The sequence below is a fragment of the Elephas maximus genome, chromosome 18 (genome assembly GCF_024166365.1).
Source record: "Elephas maximus indicus isolate mEleMax1 chromosome 18, mEleMax1 primary haplotype, whole genome shotgun sequence".
NCBI classification, from domain to species: Eukaryota; Metazoa; Chordata; class Mammalia; order Proboscidea; family Elephantidae; genus Elephas; species Elephas maximus.
In genome coordinates, this window is record NC_064836.1 from 34,884,490 (window position 1) to 34,903,702 (window position 19,213).

A 19,213-nucleotide genomic window follows, 5' to 3' on the forward strand; every position below is an offset into this window, starting at 1 on the left:
TCGATTCTGAAGATACATAGTTCGCTGTTGCCAATCCAGGCTTCTGACAAACAGAGCTTGAGTTCATATAGGCTCTGCCCAGCCCAAAGCCCACTGCAGCAGAGAGTAAATGGGTTACCTTCCTCCTCGCTGTGTTATGTGCCTGTAAGCACTGACTAAATTATTTGGATGCTTTAAACTGTCAGGCGCACCTTCCACTCCCCTCCCAGCTCCTTCAGTGGAGGCGGGAATCTGATTACAGCCATTAACAATCCAGATGTGAACTGCAGACAGCATTCCAATTAATGTGAGTGAGCATTTTAGCTCATATTTTTAACTTGTCAGATTTTTATTATTGACTCCTAACGATAAAGATTTCACCTGCCGTGAACATGGTTCTTGAAATTAATCATCTTATTGATGTTAGGGCCAGCTACTGATATGCTAGGGGGAAAATCTGATTTTATTTAGACTGATGGAGTCTGTAATTTGTACACATGCCCAACCTTCCCTTTGCCGTAGTTAATTGTAAGATGTACTAAGTGAATCTCTCCATTAGGGCAGACTCTAAAATGCTTCCTTGGCTAAAGTCAGATTTGGAAAAAAAAAAAAAAAGTCAAATATTCAGCTGAAGACTTAGGAAGTGGGTGAGACACAACAGCAGTGCCGCCTGTGTTTGCTCTGGTTAGAGGGTGTCCTCTGGTTGTGCTGATCTATGTGTGACTGGGCTCCCACAGATGATTAGATTAAACAAGACCTTGTTTTGAAAAGCTGCAGAGGCCCTGGAAACACCCTAAACCAAAGCCAAGCGCACAGAATCAGATGTCAGGACTAGCTGTGAGACGTGAAGTGAGACGGAAGCTAGGATTCAACACCCCCCCTCCCCGCCCAAACCATTGCTTTAATCACGAACTGAGCGTTTTTCTCTATCCAGTTTGGAACAAAGCCACACGGCCACAAGATGTCTTTCTTGGCCCCCAGATGAAAGGTGAGAATAGGTCATTACTATATGCCCAGTACCACTGATAGATTTAGTTTTTATCATCTTTTTTTTTTTTTTAATCAAATTCCAGTTAGTGTTTCTGTAGGGGAGGCCTGTAGGGGAGGCCTATGGATTGTCTGCCACAGGTACTATAAAGACACAGCAAGTTGAAGTTGGCATAAAAAGTAAATATACTACACAATTTTTTTCCCCGTTATGGTAAAAAAAAACTTTCCCCTTCCCTCCCAAATCAAGGGTGCCTAGTATCTAGTGGTTTATTCAAAAACACTGAAGGCTAAAATACCTTTAAGTTAATGCACAACGAACCCAGGATCTTAGTAAAAACAGTAAGGTTAGCTAATGGTTATTGAGCAGTGTGATATATGTCAAGCTCATATTTTAAGCATTTATATCTTTTATCTCATTTAATCCTCACAAGGAACCCTGGTGGCACAGTGGATAAAGTGATAGACTGCTAACCTAAAGGTTGGCAGTTTGAAGCCACCAGCAGCTCTGTGGGAGAAAGATGTGGCAATGTGCTTCTGTGAAGATTTGCAACCTTGGAAACCCTATGGGGTAGATATGAGTCAGAATCGACTCGAGGGCAGTGGGTCTTGTTTTTGGTAATCCTCACAAAATGCCATCAGGTGAGTATGATTAATGGGTCACCCGAAAGAGGAAAGAGCCCTTGGGTAGTGCAAACTGTTAACGTGGCCAACTGCTAATCGACAGATTGGAGATTTGAGTCCACGGAAAGGCACCTTCCAAGAAAGGTCCAGCAATCTACTTCCAAAAATCAGCCATTGAAAACCCTGTGGAGCACAGTTTTACCCTGACACACATGGGGTCACCATGAGCCAGAGTCGACTCGATGGTAAATGGTTTTTTCCAGAGAGGAGGAAGTGGGCACACAGAGAAGATGAGAAACCTGTTCAAGGCCAACGAGTCACATACTGCTAGGGTGAGATTTGAATCCAGTTGATTTGACTCCAGAGTCCCAGATTTTGGCTACTGTCATATGATGATGTGGTAGACAATTTTTATTTTGAAGGATGTTGTCGTTAGGTAGCAACCCTACGTACAACAGAATGAAACACTGCCCAGTCCTGCGCCATCCTCGGAATTGTTGTTATACTTGAGCCCATTGTTGCAGCCACTGTGTCAATCCATCTCATTGACAGTCTTCCTCTTTTTAGCTGACCCTCTACTTTACCAAGCATGATGTCCTTCTCTAGGGACTGTTTCCTCCTGAAAACATGTCTAAAGTACATGAGACGAAGCCTTACCATCCTTGCTTCTAAGGAGCGTCTGGGCTGAACTTCTTCCAAGATAGATTTGTTCATTCCTTTGGCAGTTCATAGTATATTCAATGTTCTTCACCAACACCATAATTTAAAGGCGTCAATTCTTCTTATGTTGAAGGATATAATCCTGAATTTGATTCCAAAGGACATGGACACAGCTAGTTATAAGGTGAAAAAAAAATTTGGTTTTTTAGTCCCAAATTACATCATTTATACCACATTTCCTCTATGTTCAGTGTTCTGAAACAGGAGCTTAGGACTTTTATCACATCTGTATAAAGATTTGTGTTGACCAGATATGTAGGACCTGACTGTTGAAGCTGATGCTTCCCTTCCTAGAGAATTCTAGATTCTGATCCCATGGGAGCTGGTGACCACTTTTCAGCCCCTGGCAAGAGCTCGGTGCACCTCAGAAATCCCAGCTGGGAGATTAGGTAAAACGAAAACATGCCCTTGCTGAGAACCAGATGTTTCATCTGAACAGTGCCGTCTGAAGCAAACACACTGCAGAGCTCCTCATGACTTTTTTTATTTTTAGGATCTGGTTTTGGAGTGTTGTGTCTCCTTGTCCATTGGTCAGTTTGGGGTCAGGAGATAAGATCATGAAGTTCTGTTTAATTTGCCGACCTAACTACCCACAACCAATTCCCTTCCTGAGCTTAATGTTATAAGTTATCCCTATACCCCATTGCTGTCGATTCCGACTCATAGCGACCCTAGTTGACCAGTAATGCCTGTACTATATGAGAAACCTTGGTGGCATAGTGGTTAAGAGATGCAGCTGTTAACCAAAAGGTCGGCAGTTCAAATCCACCAGGCGCTCCTTGGAAACCGTATGGAGCAGTTCTACTCTGTCTTATAAGGTCGCTGACTCGGAATCAAGTCGACGGCAATGGGATTTTTTTATGGGTATGAGACCCCGGACCAACATTTTCTGCTAAAGTAACGTGTCTTCACCAAGGTGTGCATTATCACAGACTTTCTCACACCAGCTTCACTCAGGAATCCAAGGAGGCAAGATGTTCTTTAAATATGTATTGTGATTATCGAAGATGAAATTCGTTTAGTAAAATGTCACCAATACATCAAATAAAAACACTACCAGATGACTGGTTCACTATTTCTGAGCTAGCAATGTAACTTAGAGTCCTGATTTTATAGACTTCAATCTGTTGCAGTCGAGTCGATTCCAACTCATGACGACCCTATGAGCGATGGCGTAGTGGCTAAGTGCTCGGCCGCCAGTTGAAAGGTTGGTGGTTCGAACCCACCAGTTGCTCTTCGGGTGAAAGATGTGGCAGTCTGCTTCTGTAAAGATTACATTACAGCCTTGGGGTCCCTATGAGTCACAATAAGTTATAGACTTTGCTTTGACATAATTTATTGTAAATTTTATTTCAGATTCGCTGTTTCCTGATGTTACTTTGTGGGATGGTCACATGTTAGCAAGACTATTGTATTTATGACCTTACTTAATACCTATGAGGAATAGATCAGTATGTGCTACTAAGGCAGTTACAGCTTAAATCTTGACTTTTGCTCATGATTTCAGACAGCAAAGTGCATCACTTGCTTTACTCTGTATATTTCACTGTGGCTTATGTTTTTCCTATTTCATTTTCTCCTGTTCAGTGTATAAATTCCAATACCATTTATAAGTGCATCTACTACACAGGTGTCTTTGGTCCTTAGCTGCCTCAGGATTTTAGGGGAGAAATTTTCAGTAAAGAACTAAGGATTTGCTAAGAAATATGGTATTGTAAACAGCATTGCTCAGTATAGTTAAACAAATTGCTCTTCAATGCTTGGCATGTCTGCTGACTATAAAAAAACAAAAACCAGTTGCCGCTGAATTGATTGCTGTGCATGGCGACTCCGTATGTATCAGAGTAGAACTGTGCTCCATAGAGTTTTCAATGGCTGATTTTTCAGAAGTAGGTCACCAGGCCTCTCTTCCAAGGCACCTCTGGGTGAATTTGAACCTCCAACCTTTCCGTTAGCAGTCAAGCTTGTGAACCATTTACACCACTTCCTACTGATTTTAATTGGTTCTAAATTCAACTAATATAGAGCTTCTCTAAAGCAAGACTTACAGGGCATTTACTCTAAACTCTGACAGGGAGTTGCATGCCCTAAATCCACCTTTGCTCTGCCTGTTGTTGTTGTTAGGTGCTGTCAGGTTGCTTCCAACTCGTAGCAACCCGATGTACGACAGAACGAAACACTGCCTGGTTCTACTATGCTTGACCCCATTGTTTCAGCCACTGTGTCTATTCATCTCCTTGACGGTCTTCCTCTTTTTCGCTGATCCTTTACTTTACCAAGCATGATGTCCTTCTCCAGGGACTGAGCCTTCCTGACAACATTTCCAAAGTATGTGAGTCATAGTCTCGCCATCCTTGCTTCTAAGGAGCGTTCTGGCTGCGCTTCTTCCAAGACAAATTTGTTTGTTCTTCTGGCAGCCCATGGTATATTCAATATTCTTCACCAACACCACAATTCAAAGGCGTCAATTCTTCTTCCGCTTTCCTTATTCATTGTCCAGCTTTCACGTGCGTATGATGTGATTGAAAACACCACGGCTTGGGTCAGGCGCACCTTAGTCCTCAAGGCGACATCTTTGCTTTTTAGCACTTTAAAGAGATCCCTTGCTGCAGATTTGCCCGATGCAGTGTGTCTTTTGATTTCTTGACTGCCGCAACCATGGGTGTTGATTGTGGATCCAAGTAAAATGAAATCCTTGACAACTTCAATCTTTTCTCCGTTTATCATGATGTTGCTTGTTGGTTCAGTTGTGAAGATTCTTGTTTTCTTTATGTTGAGGTATAATCCATACCAAAGGCTGTGGTCTCTGATCTTCACCAGTAAGTGCTTCAAATCCTCTTCACTTTCAGCAAGCAAGGTTGTGACATCTGCCAATGGCAGGTTGTTAATGAGTCTTCCTCCAATCCTGATGCCTTGTTCTTCTTCAAATAGTCCAGCTTCTCGTATTATTTGTTCAGCATACAGATTGAATAAGTATGGTGAAAAGATACAACCCTGACGCACACCTGTCCTGACTTTAAACCATGCAGTATCCCCTGTTCTGTTCTAATGACCACTTCTTGATCTGTGTACAGGTTCCTCATAAGTCCCTGCCTAGTCTCTCTTGTTAGGAGATTTTACATCCTTTTTTTGCTCAGGGAGCCTGGGTGAGTGTCCTCAGATCTCCTCTTTGAGCCTTTATGATTGCTTTGAGTACTCTTTACCTTTCTTTTCCTGCACTTCAATTTGAGAAGGAAATATCTCTCTACCTTTATAGGGTAAGAATTGTCTATCTGGATTTCTGGATTCCATTTCCCCTGTGTCCTCCAAGACTTACCCATCAACTAGCTGGATTGCTCTGGATTGCTCTAAAACTTCATCATAAAGTCAAATTTGACAAAAACACCAAAAAAATTATTATAGGGGTGTTAAGCATTTTCTAGAATATTTCTTTATATTCTTCATTTGCTATTTAATCTCTGGGGGAGGAATGTCTAAATCCCAACTGCTACTACTCGTTACGGAGCCCTGGTGATGCAGTGGTTAAGCATTTGATTGCTAACCAAAATGCTGGCAGTTTAAACCCACTAGCCGCTTCTTGGAAACCGTATGAGTCGGTTCTACCCTGTCCTGTAGGGTCACTGTGAGCTGGAATTGACTTGACAGCCATGAGTTTGGTTTTCTGACTACTCATTACAGAGTCTGCCTGTCAGAGAAGTATTTCATCTCCAACCCACACCTGTCATTTTAAGCATCTCCATGGTGATTTCTGAACAGACTCTCACTGGAAAAGGCAGATGTCTGAAAGCTAAAGGCTGTTCTAGGCCATCGGTGACATCAGGATAAATTGTGATTCCCCTTCTCAACACCTCCACGAAAGGCACTGTGTGATCAGTTGTGATGCTATGTTTTAAATTTTTTAGGGTTCAGGTTTTTCTCTGTTGATAAAGATTTTAGTAGTATTGTGCTCTCTCACTGTCTCTAATGTGAGAGTCCATTTAGAATGTTGTTGTTAGGTGCCATCAGGTCCATTTTTGACTAATAGCGGCCCCATGTGATGGAGTAGGATTGCCCATAGAGTTTTCTAGGCTGTAATCTTTACGGGAGCAGATCACCCTGTCTTTCCTCCTCTTAGTCTCTGGGTTAGTTTTCAAACCACCAGCCTCTCAGTTAGCAGTCAGGCACTTAGCCGTTGTGCCACCAGGGCTCCCCCCCCCTTTAGATTGGCATATGCTCTTATGAGTACTTTGCCATTTCTGGGGTCCAGGATAGCAGCAAATTTCAGACTACTGATGTTAAAAGTTGTAGCAAAATTCACTGGGGCTCACATTTGAAAATACCTCTTCTTGTGCTGTTTGCAGCCTTTGGTATGTGTGCCACGTCTCTCCTGAAGAGCATCCAAACATTCCTCATACCCATCTTCCATTTCCCATCCAGTTCCTGAAGGGAAGTCACATGGACCTCTCCCTGTGCCCTGGCTCCAGCTACTGTGCACTGACTGCTCTTTGTTTGGGTGCTTAAATGTTCCTGTCTTCCTCGTGCCTCCCTTTGCTCTTGACAATGAGCAGGCCGACTTTCTTCATGGCAGAACTTTCATTTGCCCTCGAAAGAGCCAGTGTCTCTCAGTTGAAGCTGAAGCAGTCTGTTCTGACTGACTTTTGGAGACCTTACAAAATTCATGACTCTTTCTAGCTCTTGTGGAGTTACAAGTAAGATTTGTTCGTGCTCAGAATGGCAATCTTTCTGGTATGATTTCTTTTTTTCTTTTTAGGGTTGTCCAAGTTATATGCAGCAAAACACACGCCAATTCAACAATTTCTACACGTTCAATTCAGTGACGTTGATTGCATTCTTCAAGTTGTGCAACCATTCTTATTCTCCTTTTCTGAGTTGTTCCTCCCTCATTAACATAAACTCACTGCCCCCTCAGGTTCCTATCTAACCTTTCTTGTTTCTACTGTCAGTTTGATCCCTTATAGGTAGTTCTTCAAAAGAGCACAGTATTCAAAGATTTCTTAGCTGTATATCCAGTGGCAATTATGTTACATTGATAGGTTAGTAAATTTGTGGAACACTAAATCCATAATATTATGCCAGGTAACATGCCAAAAGATTCATAAAATTCTGCCATCATATTTTAAAGTGAATCACTTTGCTTACATAATTGAAACCTTTAAAATTATATGCTTCACCACATCATACAAAAGAAAAAAAGGGAGTACTCTGCCGAGCCTGTCCAAGTGAATTTGGTGTTGCCACATGGCCTATATTTTAAACCAGGAATCTAAAATATCCCCTCTTGATGAAGTGAAAATCCCCTGATGCATATGTAAAGCGCTATTTATTTATATAAATTCGGAGGAAAAGACTATTACTCCATTAAATAAACATGAACATCTTATGAAATAAAATGCAAAAATTATATATATATTTTTTTTTAATATAAAACTTGAATTCAAAGAAATACCATGTTGCAGAGGTCACTTGGGGCCATTTTCCCTCTCTGTCTTCTATGCTGGTGGAAAAAAATGCAACTGTGAAATTCCCGTGTAAATCCCAGTGTGTTAGCTGATAAAGCTTCTACTTTAGGAAAATTCAAGTGCAGAGTGCATTATCAACACGTATTTGATGCACTAAGGAAGTCGAGCAATTTTGAATAGGACATGAATGAAAGATGCTGTTTTTCTGTGAGCTCTGGATTCCCTAGTAATGTTAACATAAAAACCCAGCCAAAAATTAGATGAGCTCCTCCCAATCTTTCTCTGCATGTTATTTGAGTTGTATTCTATAGACTACGGAGTCCCTGGGTGGTGAAAATGGTTAAGTGCTCAGCTGCTAACTGAAAGGTTGGCAGTTCAAGTCCACCCAGGCATGCCTTGGAAGAAAGGCCTGGCAACTTCTGAAAAATCAGCCATTGAAGACCCAATGGAGCACAGTTCTACTCTGACACATGGGGCCTTGGCATGAGGCAGAGCAATTGGTTTCTTAGGTTTTGTAGAACTATGATGCACATTCTAAGCTACTAACCAAATAAAACGTGAGTGGTAGTGGGACGGTCACCCAAAGAAATTCGCTAGCCTAGGAAATAATATTCAAGTAAAAAACCATATAAATAGCATAAAAACATAGGTCACTGAGCCCCAACTACTTGATTTCAGCCACAACAGCAGCCAGCTGCTCAGTGGACAGCTTTGTTATGAGATGTTGGTGACTTAACAAGCTGGCCAAGTGCAGTAGGAATGTGGCCTGAAGATTTCTTCGCCATCAAGTTTTACGCGTGCGCCCTGGACTCTGCAGAGGGGCCAGCGTTCTGGCTTCCAACATTCAGGAACCCAAGGAGAATGCACTAATCCTCTGCTCTAGTTATTTCCTACATTCTTTTTAGTGGTTTGTGTACAATTCTTTAAACCTTTGCAAAAACCACTGTTGCTGTTGTTAGCTGCCTTGCTGTTGGCCTCCCACTCATGGTGACCCCCTGCACAATAGGATTGGACCATTGTGATCTCTTTCTTCACGATGGAATTGGACCATCATGATCTGTTTTTTCAGTGAGGGTTTTTTTCATTGGCTGATTTTTAGAAGTAGACCATGAGGTCGTAGTCTGGAAGATTCCACTGAAACCTGTTCAGCATCACGGCAACACCTAAGCCTCCATTGACACATGAGTGGTGGGTTGCTTAAGGTGCTTTGGCCGGGAATTAAACCTGTGTCTTCCCCCTTGGAGGCAAGAATTCTACCACTGAGCCACCGTTGTGTTCAAGCAAAAAAAGCACTACTAGTGTGGTTTGTTGTCTACTTTTTAGAATTTCTACAAACCGCTGTCCAGAATTTTTTTAAACAGCATTTTTAGATTTATTGGACAGTGTCATTTTGTCCTTAAACTATGTGAGAATTCATTTCATGTACTAAAGACTGATTCAGTGGGATTATAGGAGAGTGGTTATATGCTCTGTGGAATAATATCAGCTCGGTGAGATGGAAACGGTGTCGGCCTGGGATTCAGTGAACCTGGTTCAAGGTCAAAGCACAAATACCAGCTGCCTGAGTGGGTTTGGACAATGACATACGTCCCCAGTGTTTGTTTTCTCTTTGAGCTCTAACACTCCATGATGGACATCTTGGTATTTTAGATAATTTTAAACACAGATGGATATATTTTCAAAACATGCCATTTATTTATGAGACTAGTAAGCATTTGCAGCCCTGGTGGTGCAGTGGTTAAGTGCTCGGCTGCTAATCAAAAGGTCAGCAGTTTGAATCCACCAGCCGCTCCTTGTAAACCCTGTGGTTCAGTTCTATTCTGTCCTATAGAGTTGCTATAGGGTTGCTATGAGTCAGAATTGACTCAACTGCAATGGATTTTTTGTTGTCGTTAGTCAACAGTCACAGGTCACTAAATAACTTAAAGAAATGAAAGGGTGAAGCAACCTTACATTTGTATGAAACCAGCAAGTTACTAACTTCACTTCTTTCTTTTCCGCCCCAGTCATCGCTTAGGTAGCTACCTATTTACTTGGCCATGAAAATAGAAGTCAGTACCCTTCAGAAAGGAGGCATTGGGGGTACAGTCATAGAATCCTCACCTTCCATGCCAGAGATCAAGGTTGGATTCCTGGCCACTGCACCTCACATACAACCACCACCTGTCTGCCAGTGGAGGCTTGCGTGTTACTGTGATGCTGGGCAGGTTTCAATGGAGCTTCCAGAGTAAGATGGACTAGGAAGAAAGGCCTGGTGATCTCCTTCCAAAAACTAGCCAATAAAAACCCTGAGAATCACAATGGTCCTACCTGCAACCATCGTGGGGACTGGGTAGTGTTTCGTTCAGTTGTGCATGGGGTCATTATGAGTTTGGGGGGCTGACTAGACAGCAGCTAACAACAACAACCATTCAAAAATCATGTGTTAAGTGTTTGCAGTTTACAGGACATTGCACTAAATACAGAGGTTTCAAGGAGCCCTAGTGGCACAACAGTTAAGCCCTTGGCTGCTAACCTAAAGGTTGGCAGCTGAAACCTACCAAGCAGCTTTGCTGGATAAAGACCTGGTGATCTGCTTTCATGAAGGTTACAGCCGAGAAAACTCTATGGGGCTGTTCTACTCTGTCACACGGGGCCGCTATGAGTTGAAGTAAACTCGATGGCACTTAACAACAACAACAGCACAGAGGTTTCAGCAGTGGATGGCAAGAGCTGCTCTCTGCCCTCACAGGACATGGTTGATCAGAGAAAGCTGAAAACTAGACAATCGAAATACTATGCAGTGAGGGTTATGATATAATCCCACAGTTGCCTCACAAATTTTAGGTTTTAAATAAGGACTTGTTTCTGCCTATCACTGACCGTATGTGATCCAGATGAATTATGGGAACATTCACTCCTTAGTTTAATTTTACAGTTTTCATCCAGATCGTTCCCAAAAGCAACTGTTAACTAACTATAAAAAAAAAAAAAAATTTATTATTATTTTTTTTTATAAAAAAAATATTTTATACGCATCTTTAATTCCACCAGGGGTCCCGTCGCCGGGTGAGAAGTCAGCTCAGATGAACAGACCTACACTTGGGGAAAAAAATGAAGTGCTAGGATAATTATCATGGAAATGGAGAAATGCGAAATCACCCATTATTTGCGCTTCCTGTATTCTCTCCTCAGGACATCTCCTTGGTCTCTCCCATGACGATTCCAAATTCTGTGAAGAGAAATTTGGTTCCACAGAAGATAAGCGTTTAATGTCTTCCATCTTAACCAGCATTGATGCATCCAAACCCTGGTCCAAGTGCACATCTGCCACCATCACGGAATTCCTGGATGATGGCCACGGTATGTGTTGTTGAGGACAACATAAACTCACAGACAAAGCTTGGGATTATCACGAGTTTTGCCTCGTTATATCCTCGTAATGCTCCACTTACCCTCTAAGACATTGGTTGTTTAGATAGTGCCAGAAAAAGGGGTAAGGGGACTGTGTCTAATGGTACGTAATGCCAGCATCTTTGGTGGCATTATAACTATGGTATTTTTGCTTTTGAACTGAAAATTTCGAAAGAGAAACAGTGTGGGAGACCACACAGAATACCTAGCCAGTGCCCTGAAAGCCTGGCTTCTGTTCCCTCGATCACCACCAGCTTCCTGTGAGAATTTCGGCAGACATTTTGAATTGTTTGTTACATGCCTGTTATAGGGGTGTAATTAAGATGTAGGTGACAATTCTGTCAGGTTTTCTTTATGGCAGCCTAAAGCCAGGAGAAGAAGCCCTGTCTAGATTTGCACTGAAAAGGAGAATTTGGTTTTATACTGACAGCAAATTCTTCTGAAAGCGGAATGAAAACTGCAGAACAGAAATAGAAAAGCAATTTGAATGATGGGAAAACGCTTTCAGAACTTTGAAAGAAAATCTGTGGCTTTATCCTTTAGATACGGGTCAAGAGTATAGCATCCTTCATTCATAAATTCTGTAAGTCTAGGATTAGCGCTGTCGGTTATAGAAAAATACCAAGGAAGTCAACATTTTTAGAAATTATAAATTCTGACCAGTAAATAATCTCTGAAACAAGCTGTTGCAAATTCTTAGCTTTCTTTATTATTTTAAAATAATAGAAGCACAGGAAGTTAGATGCCTTAGTGTTAGAAAAATGTCTTTGGAGACCAAGCCGTTCCAGCTTCTCATCTACAGAAATGAACATATTCTGATTTATTTTATTTTCTCTGTTTTAGTATTTGCCTCTTTCAGAAACCGGTGGTTAATTTGAAAATGACAGAAATTCTCGATCGTTTTTGCATTCATATCTCACAATGTATGATTCACAGTTGGATAAAAACAATTTATGATCTGTGATAGCTGGTTTTTTCCCAGTTCCACAAAAATTGTGACTTGATACTTTATCATTTCTTTAGTGAGTTGGCCATCTTGAGTTTTGGTCAAATAATGTTAAAACAATTGATAAATTCAATTGACTTCTGCTATGCAATTCTTTGATATCGTAGCCAAAATAAGTTCCTTAACTCATTTTTGCTACTTTACTGGTAAGCTGGTAATGCTTTAGCTACTTGCTACAATTTAAATTTCACATTCCTGAAGAGAAGCCCTGGTGGCAAAGGCAGAGTAGGTAAGCCCTTGGCTGCTAACCAAAAGGTTGGCAGTTTGAATCCACCAGCCACTCCTTAGAAACGCTATGGCAACAGTTCTACTCTGTCCTATAGGGTCACTATGAGTTGGCAGTGGGTTTGGTGTTTTTTTGTTTTTTTTTTTTAATTTTTTTATTGCTGAGGACAATCCAGTTCTCGCTTGATTTAAAATTTCTGCCAATACCAGAAAAATACATATTTTTTTTTAGTTGAAAAGGCATTCAAATATCTCAAGAACTTAGAAAAAAGTAAAAAAAAAAAAAAATCAATGTATTAGACCTTTCTCTAAGACAAATAATAGTGTGATAATTTTCTGTTTAGTTCATCAAAACGCTGATTAAATGCTGAGAAAGCCCTAAAATGAATGTTTACCTAATTATCTGCCTAGCTACATCGATCAATTCATTATCTAACTATTAAAGTCTGTTTGGGGTGGAATCTTAGCCTCCAATCTTTATATTAATTTTTGCTGTTTGTTCAGATTTTCTGAAAATGAAATAACATTAATATTTTATTTCAAAATCACACATTACACATTCCAAAAGCTTGAGCTAAACTTTGAATCACCAAATTTAGTTGCTAAGGCAGCAAATACTTATGGCTAAAATGGAACCATATATATATATTATTTTTTTTTTTTTTCCCTGTACAAGTATTAGGTCAGCTAATTACAACGCTGTGTGGAATTTTGTTCCTTGTTGCCATAATTTTGGAAGGATTCATTTATTTCATGTTTGTAGAATTTATGATCTTACTTTCTGTGCAGTAAATATGTTGTCTGCATTGTCTTCTTTTTTTTTTTTTTTAACACTTTCTCTCTAGGAGTCCACATTCTGATTTATTTTAATTTTGCAACAAATTTTGCATATTTTATGCATCTCTTCTATCTCTAGTCCACAGAATTCATGATAGAGAGCAACCAAGAAAATAATTTTAGTAGAAATAAATCTTACTCATTTGTACTGTTAAAATCTTACCTGACTTACCCATGTGCATATTAAATGCATAAATTCAATTACCAAAGCTTCCCGGGCAGAAAATTCTTATGATTTATTTATTTTGTAACTTAAATTGCCCTATCTAGATTGTCTCTCATTTTTCAATATGTTGGTTAGGCTGTCTTTTTGTTTTTTTTTTTAACCAGCAAAAAAAAATTTTCTCAGTAGCCTATAAAAAAAAATTAATAATTTCAGAATAACAAAAATCAGAGAAAGGTGGTGTGCAATGCCAAGGTCGATCATGTCTCATTTCAGTTAGCAAACTTAGACACGCAAACAGTGGTACTCTTTGCAGTAGTTATTTATGTATTTATTTTATTGAGCTTTAGGTGAAAGTCTGCAGCTCAAGTAAATTTCTCATTCAAAAATGTATACATATATTGTTTTGTGACATTGGTTGCAATCTCTATAATGAGACAGCACGCTCCCCCTTTCCACCCGGGGTTCCCTGTGCCCCTTCATCTAGTTGCTGTCCTTTCCTGCCTCTCATCTTGCTTTTGGACAGAAGTTGCCCATTTGGTCTTAGGTATTTGATTGAACTAGGAAGCACATTCCTCACATGTGTTATTTTTGTTTTATAGGCCTGTCTTTGTCTAAAAAGTGAGCTTTGGGAATGGTTTCAGTTCTGGGTTAGCAGAGTGTCAGGTGGCCATAGTTTTGGGGGTTCCTCCAGTCTCTGTCAGACTAATAAGTCAGGTCTTTTTTTCATGAATTTGAATCCTGTTAGGCATTTTTCTCCCACTCGGTTGAGGACTCTCTGTTGTGATCCCTGTTAGAATGGTTGTTAATGGTAGCTGGGCACCATCTAGTTCTTCTGATCTCAGGCTGGTACAGTACTATTATTTAAATTTGAATTCAAAGAACTTAAATAACTTGACTTAAATCAGTTTGAGTGTGGCCATAAGAACTGATAAATTCTGTTTTGAGGTGGTTGATGTTCTGACATTTCAACTTCAGACCAAGCCCAAGCTGAGGGGAAATCAAACAAACATAGAAATAAACATATCTTTGGGAGAAGATCAGACTGATACAATGAGGCCATATCATAAAACCTTTTCACTTTATTCGTAGGGTGCTACTCAGGCTGCCATTCAGAGCCCATTTATTCGTATTCACACTCATTATTCAAATAGAATTTTTTATTGTTCTAAGCCACTGACAATTTTAAACCATAGAGTAGTCATTTGGGGGATGCTTCAGATGGGTAAACTGAAAGAAAGAAATGATATCATTTGCCACTAAGGGAGAAACCAGGATAACAGCAAAATGTAGTTCTGAAACATAAAAAGCAAGAAGTTTTGACCAAAGAGTCAAAGACCTTAACACACCCTTTTGGTACGGTACCTCTAAATTTCAGCATGATGCTATACTTAATACGAAGAAAAATCATTGTTAGACATTTGGCAAAGGTTAAATAGTGACATGAATATAAAGGCAGCAAAGAAAATGCTGTTTTCGAGTAGATATTCTCACAAAATATGTGCAGTTTTTAGGTGGTTCCTGAAAGAGTGCATTATTTCGGAAAGCTATTTCTGCATCATATCTCACGTCTTCCCCTCCTACTCCCAGCGATGCTGGAGAAATAAGGTCTTAGGGTAAAGTTAAATTCGAAAGCCCTTGATTTATTTTTTAAATTATTAGCCATAAGTAGCTGGACCTTTGTAGCACTCAACCACGGCCAAATTTAGATTCATTAATACTGAGTGTTTCTTGATATAGTTCCAAAAAGAAACAGTTCGCAATTAGGTTATGGTTGAAAAGTCAATGTGCACATTCCAAATTCATGGTGCTTGCAGATTTGTGATTCAGAAAGGGAGAAGCTACGTCTCATGGGACCCTCTGCTTGGCCGAGATACTTGTCGACATTCTTCAGTGTTTATTTATACAAGTTTGCTCTAGGCAAGTTGGCTAGGAGCATGATCCTGGAAAGTAAAGGTAAGCACTGGCAGAGAAAATGTGCAGTGAAAGCAGATTATCAAATTTCTTTTCTCAAGAGGCTGAAGAACCTTGAAGCCAAAAGAGATAGCTGTGCCAGCTGTATGGTTAATCCCGCATTGTCAGGTGATGGGAAAAGCCACCATCTAGGTAGATAGAGCTCAAGAACACTCAAACACAGGCTGCTCAGGAAATCTGACACCTTTGAAAAATTAGCATGTAGCGTAATTAAAGAGCCAAGTTCACAGCCTCTTACTGAACACAGATACATGCAAAATCTGGACAATGAATAAAGAAGACCAAAGCAGAATTGATGCCTTTGAATTATGATGTTGGCAAAGAATATTGAATATATCTTGGACTGCCAGAAGAACAAACAAATCTGTCCTGGAAGAAGTACAGCCAGAATGCTCCTTAGAAGCAAGGATGGTGAGACTTTGTCTCAGGTGTTTTGGACATGTTATCAGGAGGCACCATTTCCTGGAGAAGGACCTCATGATTGGTAAAGTAGACGGTCATCAAAAAAGAGGAAAACCCTCAATGAAATGGATTAACACAGTGGCTGCAAAAATGGGCCTAAGCATAACAACTGTGTGAGAATGGTGCAGGACCAGGCAGTGTTTCATTCTGTTTTCCATAGGGTTGCTATGAGTCAGAACCAACTTGATGGGACCTAACAACTCAACACAGAACTTTGGAGATAAAATGGTATTAGAAAACCAATTCTCTGAATCTGTGAAGCTAGCAGTAAGATCTTAACATGCAGTGTTTAAGATAATGCTCAAAATAATTAAAGTCCATTGTAGCTTGATTTTCGCAATGAATATATTCTTTAAAGGAGTGGGCAAATAAAGCGTAATTTAAGGCTACCTTCATGTAAAAAAAAAAAATTTTTTTTCATGTATATTTTAAAAATGCTGTGCTTCGTCCTTTAACGCAGAAAATTTCGAATCTAATATCCTTGGCATTATATCTGCTAAACAGTATACCCAGTGCCTCAGGCAGAGCCCGCAAAGTATTTTGGTCAGCAACAGTTGTTTGTGCCTTCCTTTGCCAATGTCCTTGTTGGTTTATCTATCACTAGGCCCAGAGTGATTCATCAAAGAGTGGACGAATGGCACCAGTTTCTCTTTTCATGTTAGACATTCAAATAAAGACCAAAAAGAAGGTGTGCAAGCCTGGGAAGATGACAATATGAAAAGAAAAGGGAGGGTATGTAGTGCTGCCAGGCTCCTTTGCATGAGTGTCATTAAGAACATGATTGGATTTCTCTTGGCCACCGACAGTAAGTCCAATGCTCAATTTCATGCCTGTATATTGAAAAAGAAAAGAAGACAAAAACAACCACAGTGCTAGGAGATAGAGAAGAAAAGTGAAAAGAAGAAAGAAGAACCACCTTAACTGAGAATTTCCATCAGTCATTCACATGGAAGACACTTGGTGCTAGAAGTCAGACAGGTAGAACCAGAGGTTTTTCTGTCCCGTTTCCTAGGAGCGTGGCATGAGTCCCATTGTCTGTTAGCGGGCTTCTGTAGTTGTGGTGATGCTTTTTTTTTTTTTTTAGTTTTCCTTCTAAAATCTTTGCATTTCATTTTATAATTTTTCGCCTCACCTTAAGCATCTAACTTAACATGGATGGTGAAAAATAATAAGTATGTATACAATAACCAAAACGAAACCCGTTGCCGTCGAGTCGATTCCGACTCATAGCGACCCTATAGGTCAGAGTAGAACTGCCCCATAGAGTTTCCAAGGAGTGTCTGGTGGATTTGACCTGCTGACCTTTTGGTTAGCAGCTGTAGCACTTAACCACTGCACCACCAGGGTTTCTATATATGCAATGTGCATACCCATATTTCTGCTGCTTTTGTTTCAGAAACTACAAATTTATATATACAAAATGTTAAAGGATGGAGTAAGGGAGTGGGGAGAGAGGGAAGAAAGAAGGAGGGAGCAACTTGGAAATTTGGAAAACAGGACAAACAGAGAAAATGTTGACAGCAAAGCCCAGATAGGATTTCAGACTTTTAAAACTAGGTGAAAGAGATAGAGTTGAAAATAAAAGTGAAAAAATTAAGAAAAAGTCAGAAGTAGATTGGATGCCATTAAAAAACAAACAAAAAAACCTGGTGCTGTTGAGTTGATCCTGACTCATAGTGACCCGATAGTAGAACTGCCCCGTAAGATTTCCAGTGAGTGGCTGGTGGATTCAAACTGCTGACCTTCTGGTTAGCAGCCAAGCCCTTTACCACGGCACCATGAGGGCTCCTGGACTCCGTTAGAGGTCAGAATCGGTGGTACTGGAAGATTCATCAGGTTCCTCTCCCACCATCCCCCCAAACTGTACACATTTTTGAAAACGGAAAATGCGTATTCAATCCATTATTACTTAGATGTGAAATATTTTATACCATGCAATTCATAATCAGACTCTATATTGATTTTGTTGTTGTTGTTCCCTGGCACAGGTCTGCCATTTCATAGAAATCCCAGTGCCTCTTTTATTGCAAAAAGACATAATTAGGCATACAAAGGAAATAGAATGTATATTTCAAGGTCTACAAATGGACGCAGCAACAAATCCCAATATTAGAACTTTGGGGGGCGGGTAGTAAGTTAATTGCAATTTGGAAATAAATGATTTTGTTTTTAGCAAGAAAAGGCAACCTCCAGATGATCTCTAGGGAAAATTGTAAAGCTGATGGATTTTTAATAACAAAGCAAATGTGTTCATTTAATCATTAAAACAAACAAACAAACAAAAAATTTCCATATTAAGTTTTGGAGAAGAAATGCCACGTCTTGAAGTCTCTGCATTTCTGAGCTGATTTCCGATTGTTGGCATTAGATATTTATTTTCGCTCATCATCTCCTAGCGAGGTGCAATGGGTGTTGGTGACTGCAAATCTTAGGGAGCTGGTGAGTTATTTTGACTCGAGCTAAGGGAGGGGTGACATGCAACATACACGCGCACATGTGAAAAACTGTCCAGCTAACATTTGGTTACCCAGTCTTAGAGTTTGTGCTTTTCAGTAAAGAAAGCTTTCTTAAAACAGCACTTTTGAAGAATTGGACAGTGTTCTTGCTGTCTCAGAGATTTGTTGACAGTCCTCTAACATCAGCAATCTTCTAAGCATTCCCCGGTTTGCGCGACACTCTTTTTTTTTATATATATAGCAATGAACATGACATCTTTCACGGAGCTCTGCAGTAAAGCCTAATCTTACTCTGTCTTCTAAACAAAGCTTATTGAGGTTTTACTATCATTCTTTCCTATTGACTTGCCGCTGATGTTTTTCATTTAACTGCATGTTTTCTCCCAAAGTTCTCTTTGGCTGCGTGCTTCTCTTTAATGCTTTTTCTGGCTTGCCTTAAGAAGCTTTACCTCTTCAAACAGCCTGGCTCTGAAGTTAAGTAGGAACTTTGCTCTTTACGCATTTTCATATAATGCTCCATCACAGGTTGACAGAGTCTACGGCGGCATTCCCTTTGAAGAGATTTGAATATAGTTTTTAAAACATTTGCAGTACATGCAAAATTTGCCGAATATTCCATCTCTCAGTGAAAAGTGTGATTTGAATATCATTTTCTTTTGTTAAATAAAAAGAATAACAAAACCCATCTAAAAGGTTGTTAAATGGATTAGGTACAGTGCTAAGTATCACATATTTCATATTTTCTTGTCCTCCCTTGTGTCACTGTTGGCTCATTTTACTCTCTTCCGGTACCACGGTGTAAGGAGAAACATTTCACAGATCTTGAAGATAAATTAGTGGGGGGGCGTGGGCAACAAACATGAGCAAGAACACTTAGCTAGTTAATGTTTAGACAGGAGTAGACTCTCTATTGGGACTTCTGCCATTT

The 19,213-nt window shown here is 40.0% G+C and overlaps 1 protein-coding gene across 2 annotated transcripts in view; it reads left to right on the top strand.

Annotated features, from left to right (window-relative positions):
* The window catches only part of ADAMTS5 (ADAM metallopeptidase with thrombospondin type 1 motif 5), a 61,123-nt gene that overhangs the window by 22,309 nt on the left and 19,601 nt on the right, over positions 1 to 19,213 (top strand). For both annotated transcript variants that reach the window (XR_007513874.1, XM_049858474.1), the window contains one exon: positions 10,944 to 11,111. Coding sequence is in view for 1 of the 2 variants with exons in the window: in XM_049858474.1 (XP_049714431.1) it covers positions 10,944 to 11,111 (168 nt within the window). In the remaining variant the exon portion in view is untranslated. The remainder of the gene's footprint in view (positions 1 to 10,943; positions 11,112 to 19,213) is intronic.